Genomic DNA, 27,142 nt, shown 5'->3' on the forward strand with positions numbered 1-27,142 from the left:
TGCAAAATATAGTACACAAATTCCTTCCTTTAAACTACCAGCCCCCAAACTCTTGAACAGAGACAATAATTTAGTCTGAGAGTTCTTTAAAAAAAAGTTGTTCATAATCAATGCTAAGATTTCATGTCAATGAGTTTAATTTTCTTATCAGTAGCAATTTCCATTAATCCCAAAATACTCTTTTCATGCCAGATTTGACACTGTCTCCAAATCTATCTTATAATATACTTTAATAGACTGCTAGAAACTAGAGAGTAATATCAGGTAAAAAGGATACAACCATGTAACACTGGAAGAGCAAAACGGTGAACCTGAAATGAAAATATACAATGTATGTAGAATCAATATATCTTAGAAATAAATAAATAAATAAATACATTTATACACAGGGAGGCAATACACATACATAACATGGTAGTAAGCTTTCACATAACTTTTCATTTTAAAGAATGTCTCTAATTACATTAGATATGCAGTACAATCATTTGGGCTTGATTACTCAAATTTTGGAAACTAATAAAACTACATGAAGTTGCAGAATATATACCTCCCTCCTTCTCAGTGTTTGCTTACAACCAATTCACTCCTTCTGGAAAAGACATTCCACGCTGTTTGTAGCTTGGAACTAGTTTTCTCAAAAAAGCCTAACAAATGTCAAGAAATAAGGTAAACAAGCCTATTTTCCTAGAATCAATATATTATGTTTTTCTAGCAGGGCCTCCTCCTAATACTCATTTGCATAAACAAAGGAAAGAGGTAGGTGGCATCTGGGCATGTCTCTCTCTAAGACAGAAGGGCCTCACACAACCCTAGGAAGACAAGTGCAGAGCTTTCCACTCAGCCTGGGTACTGAGTCACAGCCCTTCATTTCTTCATTATTCATCCACCAAGTCTCATTCCAGCTCTCTTACAGAAAACACTGTTTTTTAACTTAAGGCTTCTGTTGGTGCTATTATTTGAGTTTTAAATGTCCCCCAATGATCATATGTTAAAGGAGTAGCCACCAATCTGTGACCCTATTATGAAGTGGTAGAAACTTTAGGAGTTGGGGCCTACTGGAAAGAAGTTAGGTCACTAGGAGTGTGCCCTTGAAGGGGATGGGGAACCTGGCCCACTCCCACCTCTCTCTCTCTCTCTCTCTCTCTCTCTCTGCTTCTTGGTCACCATGAGGTAAGCAGATTTGCCCTACCATGCGTTCCCTGCCATGACGTTCTGCCTCACCACAGGCCCAAAAGCAATTAAAGACTGAAACCTCTAAAACTATGGGCCAAAATAAAACTTCTGTCTTATCCCCAAGTATTTTGTCACTGTGATAGAAAACTAACAAAGATTACAGTAACATTAGGTTTCTTAAACCCAGAGTGATATAAGAGGGTAGACATGATCAAAATGTGTAAGTTATAGTTAAATTAGAATTATTTATCAAAATCCTTAGTGATTAGATAGTTTTTTTATAACATGTATAAATGAAAACTGTGACAAGTAAGCAGATTTTAGTTAGTTACATTACCTCTGGCTGAGCAGACAGTTCTCTTAGAAGATGACCATTCCATACAAATCGCTGATCTGCCTGAGAGAAGTTTTAAAACTTAATAAAATAGCTCCTGTGATGTTGAGTTTCTATAGAAAAAAAAAAAACTACACTCATCAATATCTCCATCTGGTGGCTCCCACCAGAATACATCCTCCCCCTTTAAATCTGCCCTCTCCTGTCTGCCTCTGAGAGAAGCCTGGCAGTCCTCTCAGGGTCTCTCTTTCCCTTCCGTTAGCCAACTGTCCAGTACCATATCTCCTTCAAAATCCACGCTCTGTTCTACATTTCTCCCTCCATCCCTCTCATCCCTCATCCCTCTCTGGCCTCACTACTGCACCAGCCTTCCCCTTTTCTTCCAGTGTTGGCATCAGCCCTCCCACACATCCTCCTCAGTGCTGCCAGGGGGATTTCTCTCACCTCCTGTCTCTTATCTGCTTGACATTCTTCAGTGACTCTCTGCCATCTAAGAACCAAACTCTTCCTGGCCTAAACAGGAAACAGATCCTAATCTGGCAACCTCTACTTAACTCTCTGGCTACTTGGATACTCAACTACAAATACAGGGGAAGCTCCTTAACAACCTCTGTTTATTTGACTCAGCAGATGGACCAACTCTCTGCAGTCTCTGTATTAAGCACTCAGCTGAATCATACCTAAAGTTCATAGGGAATGGCCCTTACACTTGGCATTAATTGAGAGCTGAACACATATTCCCAGTTAGTTTATGACAGGCATACTAGTTATTCATCATTACATAATGATGTGACTGCATATTAACTAAATGTTTTCTAAATTAATGAAATAAAACTAAAAACAAATTGCTATTTCTATGAAGTTGAATGATTTGAAATAAAAATTGATAAGGGGCAAGTCGCTAAAACAAAATTGCCACTGAATTAGTGAAAGTGGCAACTAAGAAAGATTAGAAAGGAACATACTAAAAAACCTATAGGACTCTGCTCACAAATTGTTCTAAGGTGTTCATCTTTAAAAGACTCAAACTGGAAAGTTGAATGGATGTGATTAACAAAAGACAAGACAATCTGGAATCCAGGAACCAAAGAAAAAGAAAAGCATGGTGATGTGGCCTGTAATCCCAGCAACTCAGGAGGCTGAGGCAGGATTGCAAATTCAAAGCCAGACTCAGCAATGTAGCGAGGCCTTAAGCATCTCAGTGAGAATCAGTCTCTAAATTTCTGGTACAAAAAAAAAAAAAAGAAGAAGAAGAAGAAACATCTACGTTTCTACATGAAAACACTGACGGATAAAGAAATTTTAAGCTAGGATAAAGTATTTAAGATATATGTGTCTATCACACACCTCCTAAAGTAGACTATATGCTCTTCCACAGAGCAGGGGCCACAGCTTTTCATTCTGGGTCCCCACTAGCTAACACAGTGGCTGGTTCATGACAGGCACTCAAGAGAAGTTTGATAAACAATAAAAAACACTTCACTCTCTTTTATTTAAAAGTCAAACTTCTTGACTGCTTATCCTATATATAAATTAACATATGAATTTATAATTTTACTTGATTGAGAGTATAAAATTTTACTCAAAAGATCAGTCAACTAAAATGTTGATTGAGGTTCAACTATATGGAAGTATCATTTTTAGTGGTTAAAAATGGTCAATAACTGGCACTTTCATATGGTCCAACCTAAGAGATAACAGCAACTTTTTAAATTCTGGCTACCCCCTAAACACATCTATGGTTTGTTAATTTAAAAAAAAATCAAAGCAGCAATTATTCAGTTTCCTGAATAGTAGAAAGTTCTAGTTGAGATCATCTGAGGCCTAATTAAAAAAAAAAAAAGTCAAAATCACAAAAAAACTTAAAAGAATACTTTCAAGCTCTTAACAAATTGTTACTTTTATAGTTTTAAAATGTTTAAATAATATCACTACCAAAAGAACATTAATTGCTAGAAAATCGATTTTTATAAACCTCATTATATTGCCAACAATACAGGACACTGAAATCTATGGAATTACAAATGAATGCAATGCTGGAAGATTTGAAACCTGAGAGTCAGCACTTGATAGTCTGGTAATATTGATGCAAAAATTCTAATCGCCTACATGTGTGTTCAGACTAGACTTTTGAACATCTACCCCAGTGCTTCTCAGTCTTGGTTGTGTTCACATATTGATTCCAGGGCCCTCAACTTGAGACAGTGATATACACTTAAAACATGGTATGTTTTTAAAGAGCCACACATGATCCTAATATATATACCTGAGAGTAAAGAAAAGTCAAAATACTGCTGAGGGTATAGCTCAGTCTGGTAGAGCACTTGCCTAGCATGTGTGAGAACCTGGGCTTAATCCCTAATACCACACACACAAAAAAAAGTAAATATAAATTAAAAAATAATTTTTTATGGATGAATGAGACATGTCCTTTAAAAAGAAAACTAAGAATAAATAAGTGAAGATCAAGCTTACCCGTTCCAAGAGACTCATTTCTTGGAATTCTGGACTAGTGTTGGACAACCGCTGCAAAGTATGTGTCAAATCATATGTTGTTGAAAAGTAAAACCCATCCACACTCAAGACATGGTTCAGCATCGAAAGGAAAGTTTTATTATCTTGTAACTGTAAACAAAGAGGGGGAAATCAGTATGTTTCATAGTTGAAAAAAGGAAATCTGTCAAAATGAGAATAAGACAAAATAACATGGTTAAGTCCAGTGTCACTAAGCAGCACCAGTGCAAGGACTGGGCAGAGAAGGGGAGGCACATTATGTTCTAAGGACCTAGGAAAGCTCCTTACATAGAACATACATATATTTCAGGGTCTTATCACATGACCTGATTAGGCAGGACTCCTTTGCACAATTTTTACTCCAAAAGGTAGAAGAGTTGTTTTAACAAAACATTATCATCTTAGATTATGACCTACTGTATGCCAGACACTGCATTCATTCTCTTTAATCTTCACAACAACCCTGCTTGGTTAGCCTCACTTGGCAAATGAAACATACAAATTCATGAGGGATAATTTCTAATGATTACCAAATGATTAACATGTTAATACACGAGTTACAAATCTACATACTACAAATTATTAATTTGAGTTTAAATTTCTTTTTTTTTTTTTTTTTTAATTGAAGGTAGAGTCAAAGCAGATGTAGCAAGCAAAGCTAACATCAGCTCAGGGCCTGACAACACAGAGAGAGAGCAGCAATGAGAAAGAATTCATTCCAGGTAAATATTTTCCAGGGTTATTAAATGAATACTGCCATTTTTATTTATTTAAAAATATCATGACTCAAAAGTATAAAAATCAGATGCCACATTTTATTTATTTAAGACAGCGCTATAGTCTAATTGTTTTAAAGGTTTATCACAGGTAAGGTATGCGTTTTGGAAAAATATTTTGTCTTTCAGAAACAAACATTTTTGTAATCTTGGATATAAAAATACAACTTCATTTTTAAGGCAAACACTATAAAATAAAATTACTTTGGAAAACACTCATAGGTGTAAATATCTAACCATAATATTATTTTTAAATAATAAGTTTCAACCAGTACAGAGTAATGCTATTTGTGCCAAGTCTTACATACACTTTCAAGCAAAAATAGATCCTGTTTGTATATAGGTCAACTTCACTTTGTACTGTGGGTGAAACTGTAAAAACGATGATACTATCTTAACTTTAATAATCTTAAACCATCTTAATAATTCATTAGAAAAGATGATTGTTCCATGATATTTAAAAGTGTTTGTCAAAATATTAAAAATTCTCTTATTGTAAGTTATAAATATACATGGAAATAAAAAATAGTAAAACTAATATTTTTAGCACACTCCAAGCATTAGAAACATAAGAATTAAAAATATTTGTTTCTTTGTAAAAATTTCATCCATGGAAATTAACAGTGCTTGCCTTCTTCCCTGTTATATAACTCATGATACAAAATACCTACTCCATCCTTGGTAAACTGTCATACACCTTTCCAAGTCTAAATCAGTTTCTGACACTTTGCAGTTTAAATGTCACAACACAAGGGTTCTAATTTGTCATGAAGGTTTTTGAAGTTATCACTTCCTCTTCTTCCTTTTTGTCACAGTCACTTCATCATTAATATACATAAGTTTGCCTTCACTCCAACTTCTGGCAGCCTAACTACAGCCTCTAAGACAGTGTCAGCATGCCTATAGTCAGCTATTTCTTCTGTGCTCCATTTATGTTCAATTGCATGCATTCAATTTCAATTTCACTTCCACAGTTGTCATTTGCTTCTTCACACTTTCATCTTTGTAAAGTTATTTCTTCAGTTAATCTATTGTGATAACTAAAATTTAAACTGTGTTGTTGGGGGACAGGTAACTGACATCTGTGCATATAGATTCCTATCAGGCAAAGAAGGACTGCCTGCAAATACACACATATATTCTGTGTACACGTGCATACATGCACACACACCCACTACTTCTATTCACATATGGTAAAAGTGAAGAAAACTTTTCTCTGCACAAAAAGGGAATGAAATGAGCAGAACTTCAAAAGTATCTAATACTTCTTTACAGAAAACATGAAGTTAAATCTGGATGCATTTTTTGTTTGTCCTTTTCTGTCTATAAGAAATTTCATAATTTAAAGATTATTTTAAAAAGAAGACATTAAAACCAATAAAATACATGAACCATTTCTTAAAATATAATCTATGGATAGGTAAAAACATAGGTCTAATGACATTTCCCTAAAGGCTGCCTCATAATTAAGCTTAGAAGAAATTCATCAAATATACTTTGTATTCTGCAACCCCTTGCCCCATGGTACTTCGTTGGGTCTTGCAATTAATAATTGCTTCCAGTTCTTACCTGAATATCAGTTAAGTGCAACATTGTCTTCTTATAAGAAAGGACATCAAAATCTGTTGCTCTCCAGATTACATGATTGAAAAATTCACCTATTTTTGTCTTTTTGGTAATGACGATAAGATAATTACCTACAAAAAAGTATGACCAAACACACATAAATATTTAAAAAGTCTCACAGAGTGGGGCTGGGGATTTAGCTTAGCATGTGCAAGGCCCTATGTTTGACCCCCCAACAACACTAAAGGAAAAGAAAAAGCCAAAGTAACAGAGTAATAGTCCTTATTTTTAAACTTTAAATGGCTAGAAGAAAATGAGACTGTAATGTGCTACTCAAAAGTACCATTTTTAAAAGCAATCATACAACTTATGAATACAGAGACTAGCATATTAGAAAAACTCCCATTGAAAGGTCAATTTTTTCTCAAAAAGATAAACACAAAACCTTTTGGTCACCAAAGGAGTGGTCCTAGCAGGTAGAAAGTGGAGAAAGAGGACTGGGGGTGTGGCTCGGTGGTACAGCATTTGCCTGGTATACCTGAGGCCCCTGGGTTCCATGAGCAGCACAGAAAGGAAGAGAGGGATGAAAGGAAGAAAAGACAGAAAATACTTCCTCTCTCATCACCGCTAAGGCATACAGGTCTCTGTCTATCATTTTCCTGCACGTAGTTTGAAGCATGACAGTCACAAAATCTGCTACCCAAGGGCAACATCTCCTCTATACTATTTCTATGTCCTTGGAGACACTCTAAACGGTAGAAAAATGTGACAGGGAGTAAACTCACTGGTTACTGAAATATTACAAGGATGAGTTGCTGGGAATCAAGAAGTCACTGTGGTCCATGCATAGTAAACCAACATGATCCTGGCAGCCTCATCCCCAGACAAATAAAACAGAGAGTAACCCTTTCCCATTATATTAATTCTTCTGGTTTTTGTTTTTTGGGGTGTGTGTGTGTGTGTGTGTTGCTAGGGATAGAACCTGAGGCCTCTGACATACTACTTTAGTACTGAGCCCTCACTGGATCAGCTCTCAAGGCCTATTCAATCCTCTACCTGCAAGTGTCCTCACTGGAAGTTTTCCTGTATACGTATCTCTTCAAAAATTTGTCACAATGCACTATATTAATCTATGATTTATATGCTCTCTTATGAGACTATGAACGAACAGAACAGAGACTTTCTTTTCTAAATCAACATCTAGCACAATGACTGAAATAACAACTTTTAAAAGTTCAATTAAATTTATGTTTTCTTTATTAAATTCTTTATTTGTTCTAATTTGTTATAAATGATGGCAGAATGCAATTCATAATGAAATGGAATTTAGATGAACAAAAATCAACTTTTTTTTTTTAAAGGTTGAACCCAGGGCCTCACACATGCTAGGCAAGTGCTCTACCACTGAGCAGCCCCCAAATCACCTTTTTAAAAACTCAAAACCAAGTAACATTCTGTAACACATACACACTATGTCATATCCAGATAGGGCTGAAGATATAGAATATCCTGATCCATCAATGTACAAAATTTTTATTTAAATACTCTCAGAATATATGAAAAATGTATAAATGATGACAGATTTCAAATCTACTTGAAATAAAACTAAACATGAAATCTTTCTTTTAAAATGGAACTCCAGGCTAATAAATTTAACCATTTGAGGAGCATTATTTTTAGAAACTAATGATAGGGGCTCAGTTGGCAGAGAGCTTACCTCACATAGTCAAGGCCCTGGGTTCACCCCAAGAACCACAAAAAAAAAAAAAAAAAAAAAAAGAGAGAGAGAAGAGAGAGGAAACTAATGACAAATACTTAGCCTAGAGCTTTACTGCCCAAAGCATGATATGAAGTATACTTTCACACTCTAATTGCCCTCTTTGTTGATCTTAGCTTATTTTCTCTTACCTGCCACCAGATGGATTGTGCCCAGTATACCAAATATTGGTCTTGTGACAGCTGAAGGAGGAACATCTTTCTTGGCTTAAAAGAAAGAAACAAAAAGAAAAAAAGTTACACAGAAAAAGCTCACCAACAGAAATAGAAATTTAGTTTGATTACAAGTTACTTCAACTAAATTCATTTGCATGATTTTTCTAAAAAAGCAATATGCCCTAATGTCAGACCTCCACTGTGGCACAGCGTCAGCTGGAGATGTACACATGATATATAAAGGCCTTTACTCATGTAGGGTGTTGTGTTGAATAATATGCTCTAGCTTCCTCATCAGGTCAGTCATGGGCCATTTCTAAAGCCCATTTTCAACCAAATTTATTCAACCTCTTGCCAGAAACTAAGAACCTATTCCTTTAAGAGAATTAAAGTAAATAATGGAAGTAAAGGTTTGAGATAAGTTTTTAATCTTAACATGCAACTAACTGAATACATGCAGGCCTTGTCTGCTCACATCTAAGAATGTGGGATATGAAGGCAAAGATCCAAGGGATGAAAGAGGAAGAAAAAGCTTCCTCCTTGGGTCTAGACACAATTCACAGGTATGCAGGAAGGCACCATTCTTGACCTTGATTTTATCAATGATGCCCTTATTAAATGGAGAGTATCTTACAGGATTCACTTCACACAACTCCTAAAACTCGTAGTTTATGTTTCACAAATGCATTTTGAAGAACTCTAGTTGAAAACACAGTGCCTCAAAAGGGAAGAGGGAGAGTCCCATAGTCAAATACGCTCATTTTGCTTCATCTCCAATTACCTTTAGTCCCCCTCCTACAGAGAAAGTCACACACACAATAGGAAAGTAAAGGCTCGGAGAAGGCAGAAGAAAACTATTCCACTGGGCTGGGGCTGGGGCTGGGGCTCAGCAGTAGAGCACTCGCCTAGCACGTGCGAGGCCCTGGATTTGATCCTCAGCACTATATAATTATAAGTAAATAAAACAAAGATATGGTGTTCAACTGTAATTAAAAATAAAATAAAAACACTGCTTAACCCAATGTTTCCCAAATTAACAGGGGCAGAAAGCTTTCCTTTAAATTGCAACTTATCATCCTGAAAGCCATTTTTAAAATACTGCCATAAACCCAAGGCCTAATTCTTAAAGGCAGTCATACCAGTAATTCTGTTACTCTGAATAAAGTAACTCCAGAAAAGGTCTAAAATTCACTTGTCTTTCTCTTAATAATCCAATAATCCAATACACTTTCTACTTACACGAAACATGTCAATGGAAGGTCAACACAAGCACAAGGCCTGGGTTCAGTCCCCAGAACCTCCAAAAAAAGGGGAAGGAATTCAAGTATTGCCAGGCATGGTAGCACATGCCTGTAATTCTTAGCTATCTGTGCCACAATTACAACATGAAAAATAGAAATTCCTGTGCATGAATGAATAGCTCTGAGTAAATTCTGAATATATTGAGATTATCTGGTAAACTCAAATGTACTACTGATAAAGCTGTAAATTATATTAACTGGAGGATGACAGCAATAAAACCGTGGTAAGTCCTAGCATATATGATAGTTTCCCAAGGAAGGAAAAAAACCCTTCTTTCCGTGACCACAGTTTGCAGAGCTACTGGTAAAATGAAACACTGAGAAACTGTGAGTGAGTCAGCCCTCATCACTACTGACTGCTCAAAGCACTGTGCCCACTGATGACTGCTGGTATCATCATCATCTTCACATTTAAACCAGTAGCTTTCAGTCTACTCAAATGGGTCTACATTCTCTACTTACACATAACATGTCAACGGAAGGTCAACACATGCACAAGGCCTGGGTTCAATACCCAGAACCACCAAAAAAAAAAAAAAAAAAGGAAGAAAATTCAAGTGGTGCCAGGCATAGTGGCACATGCCTGTAATTCCAGCAACTCAGGAGGCTGAGGCAGGAGGATTGAGAGTTCAAAGCCAGCCTCAGCAAAAGTAAGATGTTAAGCAACTGACTGAGACCCTGTCACTGAATAAAAATACAAAATTGGGATGGGGATGTGGCTCAGTGGTTGAGTGCCCCTGAATTCTATCACCAGTATCACAAAAAAAAAAACAAAAAAAAACCACAACTGAAAACACACCCATTTGAAAGCTCTTTTAAACATGAGCTTACATCACTATGGCAAAAAGGAGTAGTAGTGCAAATAAACTTTAGGAGAGGTATACAAACATTGGCTAAAACCAATCAGCTATCTTGAGAACAGCCACCAAGCAACAACTACAAAATGCCAAATTATCAAAGAACTCTAATTCCATTTGATCAAAGGAAAACTGTGCATGGTACTTACCAAAATAATCAAATAACCAAAGAAATGGAAATTTTATAGTCACACATTTCTTACAGTTCACTAACTCACTGAAAATATTCTCATATTTTTCACTTTATGCAAAGAATATTAACTGAATGCCTGCTCTAAGGTTATTCAAATATTATACTTTAACAAGAACATGGAATCTATCTGGAGGTAAATTAAAATCTTTAAGCCAATAAAATATGAAATTCTAATTGTAAAACCACATGATACATTAATTTATCACCAAATTATTTTGCATTAATCTACTTATAAATCAGTGTCCCACAAAACTGAAAAAAAATTGTTTTTCACAACCCAGAAAAGCAAAACCAAAATATACAGGGATCCACACACTGAAGTAACTCTGAGTAACATTTTAATGACTGTAATTTAGTATAAAATCTTTCTCAGGCACTTCAAGCTATACAATACCTGCAAGGGTGACCTCTGTGGACACACGGTCAATGGTAAGTACGTCATCTGCTCCATCATCACAAGCTTCCACATAAAATTTTTCAGGTGTAATATGCCTAAGAAGAAATTGAAAGGCATAAATATATCAAATGAAATGAAAACTTAAAAAAAAAACTCTTCATTGTAAAATTACAGCAAGGTTTTAATGTGACATCATTTTCCTAGCTTATAAGTAGAGGAAGTGGTAAGTTTGCTGTCCTCATAAGTTTATTGCAACCCTGTTCACTCACACTTTATACAATGATGAAGTTTTAATTTTCTATAAAATTATAGAAAAATTTCTATAAAATTCATCACCTGGACTTACACAAGAAAATCATTATCAAATCTAATTTATCACCTGTATTCACCGCCATGCAGAAGACAGCAATACAATCTAGAACCAGACTACCTGTGTTGTGTGACCTTAGGCAAGTTACTCATCCTCTCTATTCACCCCATTCCCTTAAAAAAAAGGATAATATCAGACTCACCACCAGGACTGTTGTGTGGATTAAATGTACTAATCTTTGAACTTGGAACAACATTTGCTACTTAGTAAGCAAGAGGTTAATATTAGCTAAAAATAATAATGAACACATATTTCTAAAAAATTGTTTAAGATTCGGATTCTTTTTGTTAGAAAGCTATGCGTTCCAAACAAAAACTAAAACAACAACAACAACAAAACTTACTGTTCTGTAAAGAAAAAAGAATACAATCAAATAAAGTTGGGGCATATTACTCAAAAGCTTTTTGATTTTGTAACCAGAGTCTAACAAAAATTAACAGTTGGTTCCTAAAGAATAACTTGCTCAGGCAAACAACTCTGCGTGGTTAAGGACACATGGTTAAGGACCTACTTAGAACTGTAAAGCACGGGCTGCTGTCTGTCGGGCCAAGGCTGCTGTCCCTGAAGGCACAGGGGAGGCGCCTCCCGGGGAATTGAGCAAGGCTGCAGAAGGTGTGCAGGTCCCCCCAAAACTAACTTTTATTGTTCATAAACCAGACTTGAAAGAATCCTACTTGTGCAGCAGCAAATCTGATGGCTTTTTCTTTCTTCTTCATTCTACTCCCACTATTCTGATTCATCCCACCATGAAGAATCATAAATACTCTAAGGAATATTTGATTACCTAAATATAACTTACAATCATTTATGACTCATCAGTAACAAATCAGTTAATATTAGATTAGTTTCCTTCATTTTAGGGCACATCTTAAGAGAATAAAAACAAAAGTCAAGCAAAAAACATGTTCAACAAAAAAGGCAGTCTTCAATCTAATAGTTCATTTCTTTTTATTACTAAATATATTCCATTGTATGGATATATCACAACTTGTTTATTCATTCACTTGTTGATGCACACTTAGGTTGTTTCTGGTTTGAGGTTATTATGAACAGAGGTCTTACAAACATTCCTGTGTAAGTCTTAAAGCTGACATGTATTCATCTCTCTCCGGTACCACTCAGAAGAGAAATGGCTGGGTCCAACCATACAGTGCATTTATGTTAAACTTGTATGGGAAGGGAGAAAGAGATGGGGTTCTCTACTTTAACACTGGCAACAGTTTCAAGGATGTAAAAATGTGTCAAAATTCATTAAACTGTACAACACTTTAAACATATAAAGCTTATATGAAACATTAATAAAGCTATAAAAAAGGGAAGAAGTTCTGAAACAAAATATTTTTAAAATTCCAGACTGCTATTCTTTATTATTCTTATTACCTTTAGTCTTAAATCATTTTTAAAAAAATTCAGTCCACATCTGTAGAAGATGCTTTATGCAAACACAAAATACACTCTAAGTGTAACACTTCTAACATGTACTGAAAAGATACCATGTGCTTAAGCATTACACAAACACTGGAGACTAGGAGGTAGGTGATGAATAAAACATAGTACACAATTTTTTTTTAAGTAAAAAGCAGACCTGAAAAACAAAACTTCTTTATAAATGTTTTTGAAAAGAAGTACTGCCTCTAGATGCAGATGGCATTTTGATAAGCCTCTATCTGGAGTCCATCTACACCCCACACTCCTCAACCCCTCAAATGCCTGTGCAGCAGATGTCTCGCTGCATTCTCTGGAGCTTAAGCAGACTAGGACTTGAAAGGGCCACGTGAAATGCTTTCATCCATGGCCAGCGCTATCACAGAACATCTTATCCTAAGTGTCTTATGAAATTTTACAAATCATATGAATTAACAAAGAGCTTCTCCTCACCAGACTTTAAAACAGGTGATCGCATCATTGTAAAGAAATAGCCCATAATGTTGCATCCACGTTAAGAAAACCAACAAAGATTTATCTCAGTTCCAGTGAGGCCAAAGCAACCATCCACAATCAATCAATCCATAGTTTGTAGGCCTTTTTTTACCTGGAACATCTAAACTCGAAAAACTGAGCATAAGTCCTAATAAAAACACTTCTTCAACAAATTATAAGAACACTGCCTGAGAACTAATTATACTGAAATGGCCTACAGATTTGCAATAAACAGTATAGGAGCTCTAATTTTTTAAAATTGTTTTTTAGTTGTAATTGGACACAATACCTTTATTTATTTATTTTTATGTGGTGCTGAGAATCAAATTCAGTGCCTCACACATGCTAGGCAAGTGCTCTACCGCTGAGCCATAACCCAAGGAGTTCTAACCCTGACCATGCTAATTACTACCTATGTAACACTGGCTAAGATATGATACCTGATGCCAGTACTATTCTAGGCATCAGTGCTACAAAGTCTCTGGATCTAGGGCCTAGGGGAGAGATAATCATTATACAAGAAAGTAATTAAATGATTTCAGTAATATATGCTGTGAAGAAAATTAAGGAGGTTGGGGATGGAAGGTAACCAACGCATTAAAAAAATTAAATGAAACAACATGTAAAAGCTCCTGGCATGAGGAAGGATAGCATCTTCAACAAATGGTGTTGGGAAAACTGGAAATCCATATGCAACAAAATGAAACTGAATCCCTTCCTCTCGCCATGCACAAAAGTTAACTCTAAATGGATCAAGGAGCTTGATATCAAATCAGAGACTCTGCATCTGATAGAAGAAAAAGTTGACTCCAATCTACATATTGTGGAGTCGGGATCCAAATTCCTTAATAGGACACCCATAGCACAAGAGTTAATAACAAGAATCAACAAATGGGACTTACTTAAACTAAAAAGTTTTTTCTCAGCAAGAGAAACAATAAGAGAGGTAAATAGGGAGCCTACATCCTGGGAACAAATTTTTACTCCTCACACTTCAGATAGAGCCCTAATATCCAGAGTATACAAAGAACTCAAAAAATTAGACAATAAGATAACAAATAACCCAATCAACAAATGGGCCAAGGATCTGAACAGACACTTCTCAGAGGAGGATATACAATCAATCAACAAGTACATGAAAAAATGCTCACCATCTCTAGCAGTCAGAGAAATGCAAATCAAAACCACCCTAAGATACCATCTCACTCCAGTAAGATTGGCAGCCACTATGAAGTCAAACAACTACAAGTGCTGGCGAGGATGTGGAGAAAAGGGTACTCTTGTACATTGCTGGTGGGACTGCAAATTGGTGCGGCCAATTTGGAAAGCAGTTTGGAGATTCCTGGGAAAGCTGGGAATGGAACCACCATTTGACCCTGCTATTGCCCTTCTTGGACTATTCCCTGAAGACCTTAAAAGAGCATGCTACAGGGATGCTGCCATATCGATGTTCACAGCAGCACAATTCACAATAGCTAGACTGTGGAACCAACCCAGATGCCCTTCAATAGACGAATGGATAAAAAAAAAATGTGGCATCTATACACAATGAAGTACTATGCAGCAATAAAAAAATGACAAAATCATAGAATTTGCAGGGAAATGGATGGCACTAGAGCAGATTATGCTTAGTGAAGCTAGTCAATCCCTAAAAAACAAATACCAAATGACTTCTTTGATATAATGAGAGCAACTATGAACAGAGCAGGGAGGAAGAGTAGGAAGAAAAGACTAACATTAAACAGAGACATGAGATGGGAGGGAAAGGGAGAGAAAAGGGAAATTGCATGGAAATGAAGGGAGACCCTCATTGCTATACAAAATTTCATATAAGAGGTTGTGAGGGGAATGGGAAAATAAACAAGGAGAGTAATGAATTACAGTAGATGGGGTAGAGAGAGAAGATGGGAGGGGAGGGGAGGGGGGATAGTAGGGGATAGGAAAGGTAGCAGAATACAACAATTACTAATGGGGCATTATGTGAAATTGTGGATGTATAACCGACGTGATTCTGCAATCTGCATTTGGGGTAAAATTGGGAGTTCATAACCCACTTCAATCTAATGTATAAAATATGATATGTCAAGAGCTTTGTAATGTTGTGAACAACCAATAAAAAAAAGTTAAAATTAAAAAAAATAAAAATTTAAAAAAAAAAAACAAAAAACAAAAAAAAACTCCTGGCATGGCTGTGAACCAGGACACCTTGGCCTATAAATAAACCAAACCATGGGCACGACAACTCTTACCCTACCTACCTGACAGAACCATGACCAGCACGTTTTTGCAAAGGTAAAGGGCTAACTCAGAGGTATGGTTACCTTCCATCCCTTTAATAACAGTAACATTCTTTAACATAGAAGAAGGAAGAAAAGTTGCCAATTATCAGGATGGGACTCTGAACGAAGGAGCAGAAATGTTATTCAATGAATGCTTTAAAGAAATAATAAAATAGCCAAATTATGGACTCATAAGTACCTGTTAGACAAATGGATAAAGAAAATGCGATATACATACACAATGGAGTTTTTACTCAGTCATAAAGAATAAAATTATATCATTTGCTGGTAAATGGAATTGGAGAACATCATGCTAAGTGAAATAAGCCAGATTAAGAAAGTCAAGAGTTGAGTGTTTTCTCTCCTATGTGGAAGCCAGAGGGGAGGGGGAAAAAAGAAAAAAGGAAAAAAACAATCTCAAGAAAAAAGAACAATAGGGTAGAGGAAGGGAACTAAGAAGACAGAGGAGAGAAAGGAACAGGAAAATACTAGGGAACAAAACTGATCAAATTATGCTATGTCCACCTATTAATATATTCATATACCATAATGAATCCCACTTTTATACACAATTACAATGTACTAATAATAGAAGGGAGACCAGTAGTATAGAGGAAGAGGATTAGGGAGGGAGAAGGAAAGGGAAAGGGAAAGTACCGGGAGATAAGAATGATCAAATTATGTTGTGCATGTATGAATATGTCACAGTGAATTCCACTAGTAAGTATAATTATAAAGCACCAAGAAAAACTAGACAAAATTTGAAAGTTTTTAAAATTTTAAGAAGAAATAATATATAGCAGAAGATATTGATTTCTTTGTCACACAGACAATATCTGAACAATTAATTTTGATAGAACAACACTGGAATCAAATTATATCCCAACTCAAATATATTATTTGAACGTGACATGTAACTGGGATACATGAATAACAACATATTAACTATAGCACTGTGCTCTAATGCATATCTGTTACCAATTGTATTAAACTGATAATTTTATCATATACGCATTAAGGTGTTACTCCAATAATGATAATCTAAAAATAAAAATACCTGGACTTCACCTTTTGGCCCCAGAATTATAGTAAAAATCTGTCTTCTTTATAATAATACCAAGTTTCTTAATGCTTAGAGACCCAAAATAATTCTCTTCCAAAATATCTGGAATTTTCACCAATGTATATCCACATATTTACAAGAAATATATTCTACAAACCAGAATAAAAACAAATCTGGGAAAAAGCTACATTTCAAAAGAGTTGTAAACATTAACCCAAAATATCAAGACCACAAAAAACAAAGGTCTGATTTTTATATCAAAGATAAATGTTCCAGAATTAAAAAAAATTTTTTTGTTTAAAAAATTATAAATGAACAAGGTATAGTGAAGCACACCAACTACTTGGGAAGCTCAGGTGGGAGGGTCCCTTGAGCCTAGGAGTTCAAGTCTAGCCTGAAGTGAGAAACAGTGAGACCCTGACTCAAAAAAATAAATAGTAAATAAAAAGGATGTCTTTTTTAACTTCGTATTAAAGATACAAATCTGTTTTTAAAAAGGTCTTTAGTATAAAAGACAATATTGGCACAGAATCAACTTTAAAAAGCATAAAATGTCAGTTATACTATGCTACTTTTTCTGGTAATCATTTTTACTTCACATAGCTGAAAGTATGAACAATAAACTGGAGTCAGAATGCTGAAAAATTAAGAGATTTATTGTAGAAGTGATTTGTTATAAAAGTAACTGTGGTAGGCAGAACTCTAGAACTGTGTCCTGAAGATTCCTATCTGCTGATTATTTAATCCAGGTGCTGCCCTGCAAATAGAATTAAGGTTACTAATCAACTGGCCTTAAAACAGGGAGTTCATCCTGAGTGCCCAGTGTGATCACATGAGCCCTTAAAAGCACATGAGGGCCGGAATTGTGGCTCAGTGTAGAGTGCTTGCCTAGTATACAGGAGGCACTGGGTTCAATCCCCGGCACCACATAAAAATAAACAAAATAAAAGCACATGAAAACAGAAGAGGCAGTCAGGAAGATGCAGCAGAAAGAGAAGGAGAGTTTAGTCTTGAAAAGGGTTGATAAGCTATTGGTGGTGCCTGAAATGCAATAGAGAGGACTCTAGAAGCTAAGGACAACTCCAGGATGATAGCCAGCGTGGAAATGGGGAACTTGGCCCCACAACCACAGGAAGCAGATTCAGCCAGCATCCTGAATAAGCTTGGAAGTGGATTCTTCCCCCAGCCTCCAGCCTGAAAGGCAGCCCTGCTGACACCTTCATTTTCACTCAGTGAGCCTCAAACAGGATCTCCTAACTATAGAAACTATGAGATAATATATTGTTTAAAGCCTTAAAGTTTATGGTAATTTGGTACAAGAACAACAGAAAGCTAATTTCATTCCTGTAAAATGAAATAACTTTCACCTTAACCCTTGGCCAGAACACACCCACAAACCCTTTCAATTCCTGGTGGCAAGGAAAGAGATTCTTCCCTCAACTGAATTTTTAGATACTAATATTTGGGTTTCTAAGAGACAAACTTTTCTTTTTCCTACCCACTGCTTGCCTTTTTTTTGAAGTACTGGGGATTGAACTCAGGGGCACTCTACCACTAACTACATCCCCAATCTTTTTTTTTCTTTTGAGACAAGGTCTTGCTAAATTGCCCAGGCTGGCCTCAAACATGGAATCCTTCTGCCTCGGCCTCCCAGCAGAAACAAAATTTTCAAAAATAAATTTTACTTTTTGTTTTTTCCAGTAATGGGGACTGAACCCAGGAGTGCTTTATCACTAAACTACATCCTCAGCGCTTTTTATTTTTATTTGAGATAGGGTCTTGCTCAATTGTTTAAGGGCCCCTAAGGTGCTAAAGCTGGCCTCAAAACTTGTGATCTTCCTGTCCCAGCCTCCAGAATAGATGGGATTATAGGCATGCACCACAACTGGCCTTTTGTTTTAGGGACTGGGAGGCTGAATCAGGAGGACTACAAATTCAAGGTCAGCCTGGACAACCTGAGACCTTGTCTCTAAAAAATTAAAAAAGGCTGGGGATGTAGTTCAGGAGTAGAGTGCCCTTGGATTTAATCACCAGTGCTACCAAAAATAATTTTTAATGAAGTCTTTTAACTTTTAGTAAATGAAGAATTTTCTTTTTTTTTTGGGGGGGGGGGTTACTGGGGATTGAACTAAGGGGCACTCAAACACTGAGCCACATCCCAGCCCTATTTTGTATTTTATGTCGAGACAGGGTCTCACTGAGTTGCTTAGGACCTTGCTTTTGCTGAGGCTGGCTTTGAATGTGGCAATCCTCCTGCCTCAGCCTTCAGAGCCACTAGGATTACAGGCATGTGCCACTGCACCTGGCAAGACTTTTCTTAAAATAAGTATAATTAACAGTACTTTCCTGATGGATCACGTTCTATTTTGAACTAAACAATATCTGTGCTAGCCTACCAAAGGATGATATCTTCAAATTCTAGTACTTTACTATGGTGAAAAAAATGACAGGTTTTAGACTCTTATAATCTGGTTTGAATCCCAACACCATGTACACTAAGTGCCTGAATAAAGCACCAGACTTCTGGGCTCAGCCTCCTCTTCATTAAAAAAAGTTAAGTGAAGGTAAACAAGGGAATGTACATGCTATGTCCAGCACTAAGAAGTGACACCATGAAATGGGAGCATTATTATTATGTTACTAAGTGACCTCAGACCACTGGATTTTGTTGTTGTTTTACTCTTCTACGGCTCCTATTCAGCTGCTTTAGTTTTTCATCTACAGAGAAGGCCTGAGGAGAGCTACCCAGTTCTGACCCTGGAATCAAGTCCACCAGTCTTTATTACATGGAGTTTCTTCGTGCTGTTCAAGGACTGCATTCTAAATTCAGCGCTGTACTGTGGGGGACAGGGCTAACACAGTTTATGTCTCCAGATACATAACTAATTAAATTGTACTGAATAACTAGTTGAATTGTTCAATAATTACTAGTAATATAAAAAGATGATTATTCAACCTATGATCACAGAAACTGAATTCCTCTTTTTTAAATAATGCACAAAATCAAAACTTGCATCTAAATAAACAGCCAGTGGAGAAATATTTATTGCCCCTGCCCTCAATAATTCATCCTTCTACACTCTACATGTGTCTATATAAATGCATTTAAACTTCTCACCTGTAAAACTTCAAGAATTAAAATAAGTTATCTAAATGAAACCAATGAACTGAAAAGCACACTTTGTTTCCATATTCTGTACATTTTTTAATATTAACTCAGATACATTTCAATCAATAAAGCAGTCATTGTTAAAAATCAAGTGATTAAAAAGAAGTTATACACACACATATGTACACATACATGGAAAAATCAGCTTTTATGAGCAATTAAAATTTTTTTCTCAATTTGACATTTAAATTTACAACTGATTTAGAGAGCTGGGAGTGTGGCTCAGTGGTTCAACACTTACCTAGCATGAGTGAGGCCCTGGGTTCCATCCCCAGCACAGCAAAACAAAACAAATATTCCTAAAAATCACATTAATGACTTTACTATGTGCTTAGAATTTTTAAAATTACAAAGTTAGAAAATATACTTTCTTTTAAAAAATACAATATGTGACACCTTTGAGTCTGGATAAACACATTTGAAGTAAGATCAATAAATTTGAATTTTAACTGAGGTGAAACTAAAACAAATTTCCAAGAGTGAAAATCTTCCACAGAAAAAGCCTTGATCTTTCAGAAGACAGAATCTGGGGAGCACCAACAGGCAGATGCAGGCTGAGGACACATCCAAGCCACTCAAATGCAGGTTTGAAGAATAAAAAGTGCTTGGAACTAGGCTAATTAACTTAATTACCAAAAAATCTAATTGTCTATGAGATAAGAACCAACAACACAAACATATTTCAGCAAAAAACACTGAATAGCTTCAAGAGCAGAGGAAAAAGGTAAATAAGGATTTGGCAATGAAAGAAAGGCAAGAGTAGGGATGAAAGTGAAGAAGTTTGAAGTTTGTAAAAGGAACAATAAGATCCTTATCCAGTAGTACCCAAGCACCTGCCCTTCCTGATGCTGGAATTTAGTTTAAAACAGTTTGACAAGAGAATCCCTGGACTCCAGATACCAGGCACAGCTGAGGACCAGCTCAGTGTGAGATGACAAATAAAGTCAGGAGACCCAGAAGTCTACTTACAGATGACCATCCAATCCTCCTCCTCTGCCAGGCTCCCAGAATGATGGCGGCCAATTTTACTTACTCCCAATCCCCATAGGAACTCTGAAGACTGTCCCTGAAAAAACTAATAGGTACAAGAGAAAAAAGACCTGGAACTGCTGACATTTAGAAACCTAATTGAAGATGAGAGTTCTTGCACAATCACACCACAATGAAGGCTACAGTTGACAAGTCCTGACCCACAAAAAAAAAATCTTTGAATTAGTTGTTTTTAATGCCTCATTCTTTAACATAGGATGACAACCAAGAGTCACTAGGTACTTAAATAAAGGTTCCCTTTGAGAAGACAAAGATCAAAACAAGCAGTTAAACAACTCTGGGTAAACAAAGTATGCTAAGAACAGAAAACAACTTCAAAACACATTTATAAATGATAGCCTCAGAAAGAAGACATTGAATTTATAAAATAATAAGAACAGGGTGTTATCAAAAAAAGCATAAATATATTCTTGAACTGATGAAAATAATAATTTGAATAATTAACAGAAAGGCTGGAAGACAAAACTGAAAAAACTCTCCTTGAGAACAGACTAAAAAGAATTGTGAGATAAAAGCATAGCAAGGAAGGAAAGGAAGAAGGAAGGGAGGATGATTGAGGTGGGGAGGGAGAAAAAGAAAGAAAGAAAAAGAGGCACAATCCAAGATGTTCAGCTTCCATTTAGCAGGAATTCCAGAACACACAAAGAAGGTGGGGGAAAAAAAAAAAAGAAATTATCAAATCCATAGTAAGAAATTTAATCCATGACCAAAGGACAAGTTTCTAGACTAAAAGACCCACCAAATAAATGGAAAACACACCAAATAAAAGTACAATAGTTGTAAATAATGACTCAAAATCCTCAGAATGGAGGCTGAGGCAGGTGGATTGCAAATTCAAAGCCAGCCTTGGCAATTTAGTAAGGCCCTAAGCAACTTAGCAAGACCCTGTCTCTAAATAAAATATAAAAAGGGCTGAGGATATGGCTCAGGGGTTGAATGCCCCTGGGTTTAAACTCCAGTACCAAAAAAAACCAAATAAATAAATAAATAAACTCCAGTACCACCAATAAATAAATAAAAGAAAAAAATATCTTTCTTTCCTCTTTCTTAGCAGGAAAGATATGTCCCACCAAAATGAGGGGTAATCAGAGTCAGATACAGAATACAAAACAAGATGATTTTTTTGTAACACTCTGTTCTCCTTTCATTAACAAGAAATTCTGAACACTGAATATTTTACTATAACTATATTCAGAAGAAGTAAAAGCTAAATCGTCATCTTCTGAAGAAGAAAGTCATCAGATGACTAAAATTGAAAAATATTAGGAAACAGCAGTGTAAGCATGTTCTTTAGAAATATGCAATAAAATATCAGAAGTCACTTAAAAAGTTGCATCTAGGACAGTGGGAGTTGGGGGTACAGAAGGGTGTTCTTTGTTACTGTAAGCTTTGTGTACTGTTTACTTTTAAACCATATACTGGCAAGATTAAAATAAAGTTTTAACAATGTATTAAAATAACAAAATACACAAATAAGATTATGAATTAAGTTAGAGTTTTAGCCCAAAGGCCTTGGGGCCTTTACCGCTGAGAGATGCTGCCAGAACCTAAAACGTTTGTGCTGCCACCATACTATTCTGGTAATGTCTGCTATCTCTGGGCTTAAGAATTAATATAATGAAAGTATGAACAATGACTATTAGCTAATCAACATTTCTAAGGACAATAATTGTAAATAATGACTCAGAATCCTACTACTCACAACAGTACATCACCCCCACTCAGAGACACCTGTATACACCCTTGCTGCCCTCTTTTTCTCCTCCTTTCATTTCCCACCCCTCATTAGTTGGCCTTAATATTGATCTGAAGTATATTTGTCACATATAGTAAATTCTATTCTAAAAGTTTTACGCTCCTGAGACTTCAAACACTGCACCCTCTAGCACTTACAATCAAGAATAATTGAGTGAACATTCGATGATGTAATTTTGCTGGTGTTTATGGTTTTACTGCTCCTCTGGATTTAAAATCCTCACCAGTGGTCGTCTCTGAAGACAAGGACTGAGCTTAGTCCATTCTCCTGGGTATTTCTCACACAAGAAAAAAGCAGCAGCTTAATCAATTTTCTTAGAGAATATGACATATTTAGTCAGCAAAAACCAACATAGTTTTAAAGGGCCTTAACTTGTGTTTTTATTGGCTCAGTGAGAGTAAATAAAATTTTAAACACTGTTTTCCTTTTTCCTTGCTAAGAAAAGCTCTTGACAGGTCAAGTTTAAAACTGGAAATGAGAAAGAGGGAGCAGTATTCTCCCTGATAAGAAAGTTTACAGAGTATTGCTCAAGCCACCTTCTCCCAGGATTTCTTCCAAGTTTAAGAGTCAACAGGTTATACTGCATTCTCAATATAACAATTACTTAGAACTGATGGACTTCATGCAAATGAAGAAAAACAATGGTAACTAAAAACCTAGGAAAAAAATTTTCTATGAAAAAAAAAGCAACCCTGTGATGTCCTTCATTTCCACAGAACTCTATCACATTATTTATTTTATAAATAAATATAAATAAAATAGGCTTTAGAGAATAAGAAGATTCCATTCAAGATTATTTGGTCATTAGCTATGTTGTCAGGTCTCTAAGGTTCAAAAATTAATGCTATATAAAAAGGGCTCTGGTCCTATATAAACCATCTGATAAAGTGTTCAGAATACAATCAACTATTGCCAAACAAGACAGCTGATGCATGCTTTGTAACCCAGCTACTATGGGGACTTAGGAAGGAGGATCCCAAGTTTGAGGCTGGCCTGAGCAACCTAGTGAGACCCTGCCTCAAAAATTAAAATTTTAAAAAGGGGGAGGGGGCTGGGTTTAAGCATGTTCCTGAGTTCAATCCCCAGTATCAGGATGGGGGGGGGGGGCGTAAAGGGACAGGACAGCAGGGATGGATACAATTAACTATAAATTCTAAGTGAATAAGAATATACTAAATTCAATACAAGGAAATTCAGGCAGGTATAGTGGCCCATGTATGAAATCCCAGCGACCCAGGAGGATGAGGAAGGAGGATCATAAGTTAGAGGCTAGCCTCAGTAAATTTAGTGAAACCCTGTCTCAAAATAAAAAGGATTGGAGATACTGCTCAGTGGTTAAAGTGACCCTGGGTTCAATATCAAAAAGAAAAAAGAAGGGGAAAATTAAAATAAAAAAGATAAGAAGATTCAATATCACCTAGAATTCTGGTTTCTGTTGCCACATACTATAATGGAAGAAATATCAAAGCAAAATAATACTTAAATAACAACTGCTTCCTACTTTAACTACCTTCATTATTTTGCTCTTAAGGATTAGTATCATAGTATGGGATTAAAAAAGGAAACCACAGGAGACTAAAAGTTAAATTCAACAAAGAAAATTCTGGCTACTATGTTAATACAAATACACGTAATCTTTTTTTAATATTTTTTAGTTGTAGTTGGACACAATATCTTTATTATTTTTATGCGGTGCTGAGGATTGAACCCAGGACCTTGCAAATGCTAGGTGAGCGCTCTACTGCTGAGCCACAACCCCAGCCCCACAAATACACTTAATCTTATAGCCACCTGAGATTCAAAGAATACTTTTTAAAAATGAGCCTTGTTAAATTTTAAGAAAAGCAACATGTTTTATTATAAAGTAAATACCAAATATCATTTTTATTTTCTATAACTCTTAGATTATGATTTGAATATCTAAAAACATAGTTTTTCCCCATGTAACAATCATATCTTATTTCAGGCAACAAGCAATGTCTTCAAAATCCTGCCAATCACCATGAGTAAAATTAACTCACTTCAAGTATATTACACCCACTAAAATGGGGGGGGGGGAGAGAAGAAATGAAAAACGAATAAGTATTGGCAAAGATGTGGAGAAACTGGAACCCTGTAACTTTGCTGGTGGGAAGATAAAATGGTGCAGCCAATATAGCAGTTCTTCAAAAAATTAAAAATAGAATTACTATATGATCCAGCACTTCTACTTCTGGGTATATACTCAATATAACTGAAAGTAGGGTTTAAAGAGCTATCTATAGACCCACGTTCATGGCAGCATTACTCACAACAAAGAGGTGGAAGCAATCAAAATGTCCATCATCAGCTGAATGGATAAACTAAACATGGTAGTAGTTATGTACTGCATAAAGACGTTCTGGTCAACTATGAGCCGCATATACAATAGTCCATATCATGTAGCCTAAGTGTATAATAGGCTGTGTAAGTATCTAGACAAGTGTAAGTATACTGTATGTTTACCCAACAACATTGGTTAAGGACGCATTGCTTAGAATGTGTTCCCATTGCAAAGCAACATGACTGTGCATATAATGGTATATTATTCAGTGTTAAAAAGGAAATTCTGACACAGTTCAAACTGTGAAGACATACTAAGTGAAATAAGCCTGTTCCAAAAAAATAGTGTTATGAGTTCACTTAAATGAGGCACCTAATTTCAAATTCACAGAAACAGAAGACTTAGAGTGGTGGCTGCCAGGGGCTGGAGGAATAGAAGAATAGGGAGTTGTTCAATGGGTACAGTTTTAGTTTTGCCAGAATACAAGAATTCCGGAGACAGATGGTAGTAATGGTTGGCCAACAACGTGAAAGTGCTTCGTGCTATTGAACTATACATTTTAAATGGTTAAAATAATATATTTTATATACATCTTATCATAATGAAAAAATGATTATTTGCCTAGGAACCTGGTAACTGTCATTGTCACAAAGTTTATGTATCTAAAGGATGCTAGCTACATCGCATCACTTAGCATTCATCTATACTCTCTAGCCCGAACTTCCATCCAATTATGCCATTCTTAAGACATAAACTTTATCATCTTTGTCCAATTTCATGAGGATAATCTATACCCTTCCCTCCATGGAGAGATATGTGAATGATGGACATATCACATAGGTTCTCATTACAATGCAGAATAGCTTACATCTGTTCTCTAGTTTGCAATACATCTGCCCTGACTGACCTCACAGCTATGAAAATCTTGTAGGAAAGACAATTTCTTAACTAAGGAAACGGTACTTCTTCAGAGACAAGATGCTGCCAGATTCAGTATCTAAAGGATTCCCTGTTTTCCACCTAGTTTCAGCTGACCTTTCAAGATGGGGGTTGGGGGGAATAATACATTTCTAGTCTGTTTCACAATTTCAGATACACATTTGAAATTACCCATGCTTACATAAAGGATCTAAAAAACAAAAAAAAGGCTCAACAAAGGACATTTAAAACTGCATAGAAGTTTAAAAAGTATATAAATTTTAAATTTTAAACAAATCTACATTGTTTTCCATATTAAAAATCCATTTGAATATGTCAACTATTTTTTATTATAAGTTCATTTCTATACCTGGCATGTCTGAGGACTAAGAATAAATCAACCTGATAAAGAGAAAAAAGGTAATTTGAATACTGCAGTGTAATGGAAAGATTACTGGACTCCGGACCAACTGTGTTCCAAGGTCAGCTCTACTGCGGCTTGACTGTATGACCTGACTGTAACTAAGGGTAATTATTTGACTGTCTTCAACAATGACAGAGGACATACCTACCTAAGACCTTACAGAGGCATTGGGAAGAAAACAACATACATGAAAAGACTTAAGCCTCTGCTTTTTCAAAAGAATACATTCCAAATTACTACAAACTATTCTTTTTAAAGTACTAGTGGGTGATCTATACTGGAAACTTCATTTACTAGGGATGCAGGTTCACTGAGAAGATGCACAGGCTTTTTGTTAAATACTGAGTAGGACTAGAGGAGAAGTCTATTAAGGTGCTTCTAACACATTCTAGATAGTGGCAACACAGCTAAAGAAACAAAGTATACATCATGATCACATTCTTTCTAGGTGACTGATTCAAACAGTATTTTGGATGGATGGTTATAGCTCTTAGTCCTCTTGTCCATGACACAGTAAATGCTTTATAAATCAATCCAAAGAGACAGAATATGTAAATCATTCGGACTTTTGTTGTTTAATTTTTCACTTCTGGCTTCAAAGACTTATCACAGCTGAGCGACAAGAAAAATGTGAAAAGAAAAGGTTTCTCAGAGAAGGTCTCTGTGATATACAGTGAGTATTTCATCCACAATCCTTTTCAAACCATGCAATAATTCTGTGAAGTATTAACATTCAGATTTTACAGATTAAAAAAATGATTCTGAGCCAGGTACTTTGGCCTATAATCCCAGCAACTCATGAGGCTGAGGCAGGAGGATTGCGAGTTCAAAGTGAAGCTCAGCAAAAG

At 35.9% G+C, this 27,142-nt stretch overlaps 1 protein-coding gene across 1 annotated transcript in view; it reads right to left on the bottom strand.

Moving 5' to 3' along the window:
- Sacm1l (SAC1 like phosphatidylinositide phosphatase) overlaps window positions 1-27,142 on the bottom strand; it is a 56,271-nt gene that overhangs the window by 26,432 nt on the left and 2,697 nt on the right. Inside the window, exons 2-7 of the mRNA XM_005337895.5 lie at window positions 11,041-11,138; window positions 8,272-8,346; window positions 6,367-6,494; window positions 3,983-4,132; window positions 1,511-1,570; window positions 278-311 (exon numbers count right to left, since the gene is read on the bottom strand). Coding sequence (XP_005337952.1) covers window positions 278-311; window positions 1,511-1,570; window positions 3,983-4,132; window positions 6,367-6,494; window positions 8,272-8,346; window positions 11,041-11,138 — 545 coding nt within the window. The remainder of the gene's footprint in view (window positions 1-277; window positions 312-1,510; window positions 1,571-3,982; window positions 4,133-6,366; window positions 6,495-8,271; window positions 8,347-11,040; window positions 11,139-27,142) is intronic.

This window comes from Ictidomys tridecemlineatus, chromosome 2 (assembly GCF_052094955.1).
Source record: "Ictidomys tridecemlineatus isolate mIctTri1 chromosome 2, mIctTri1.hap1, whole genome shotgun sequence".
NCBI classification, from domain to species: Eukaryota; Metazoa; Chordata; class Mammalia; order Rodentia; family Sciuridae; genus Ictidomys; species Ictidomys tridecemlineatus.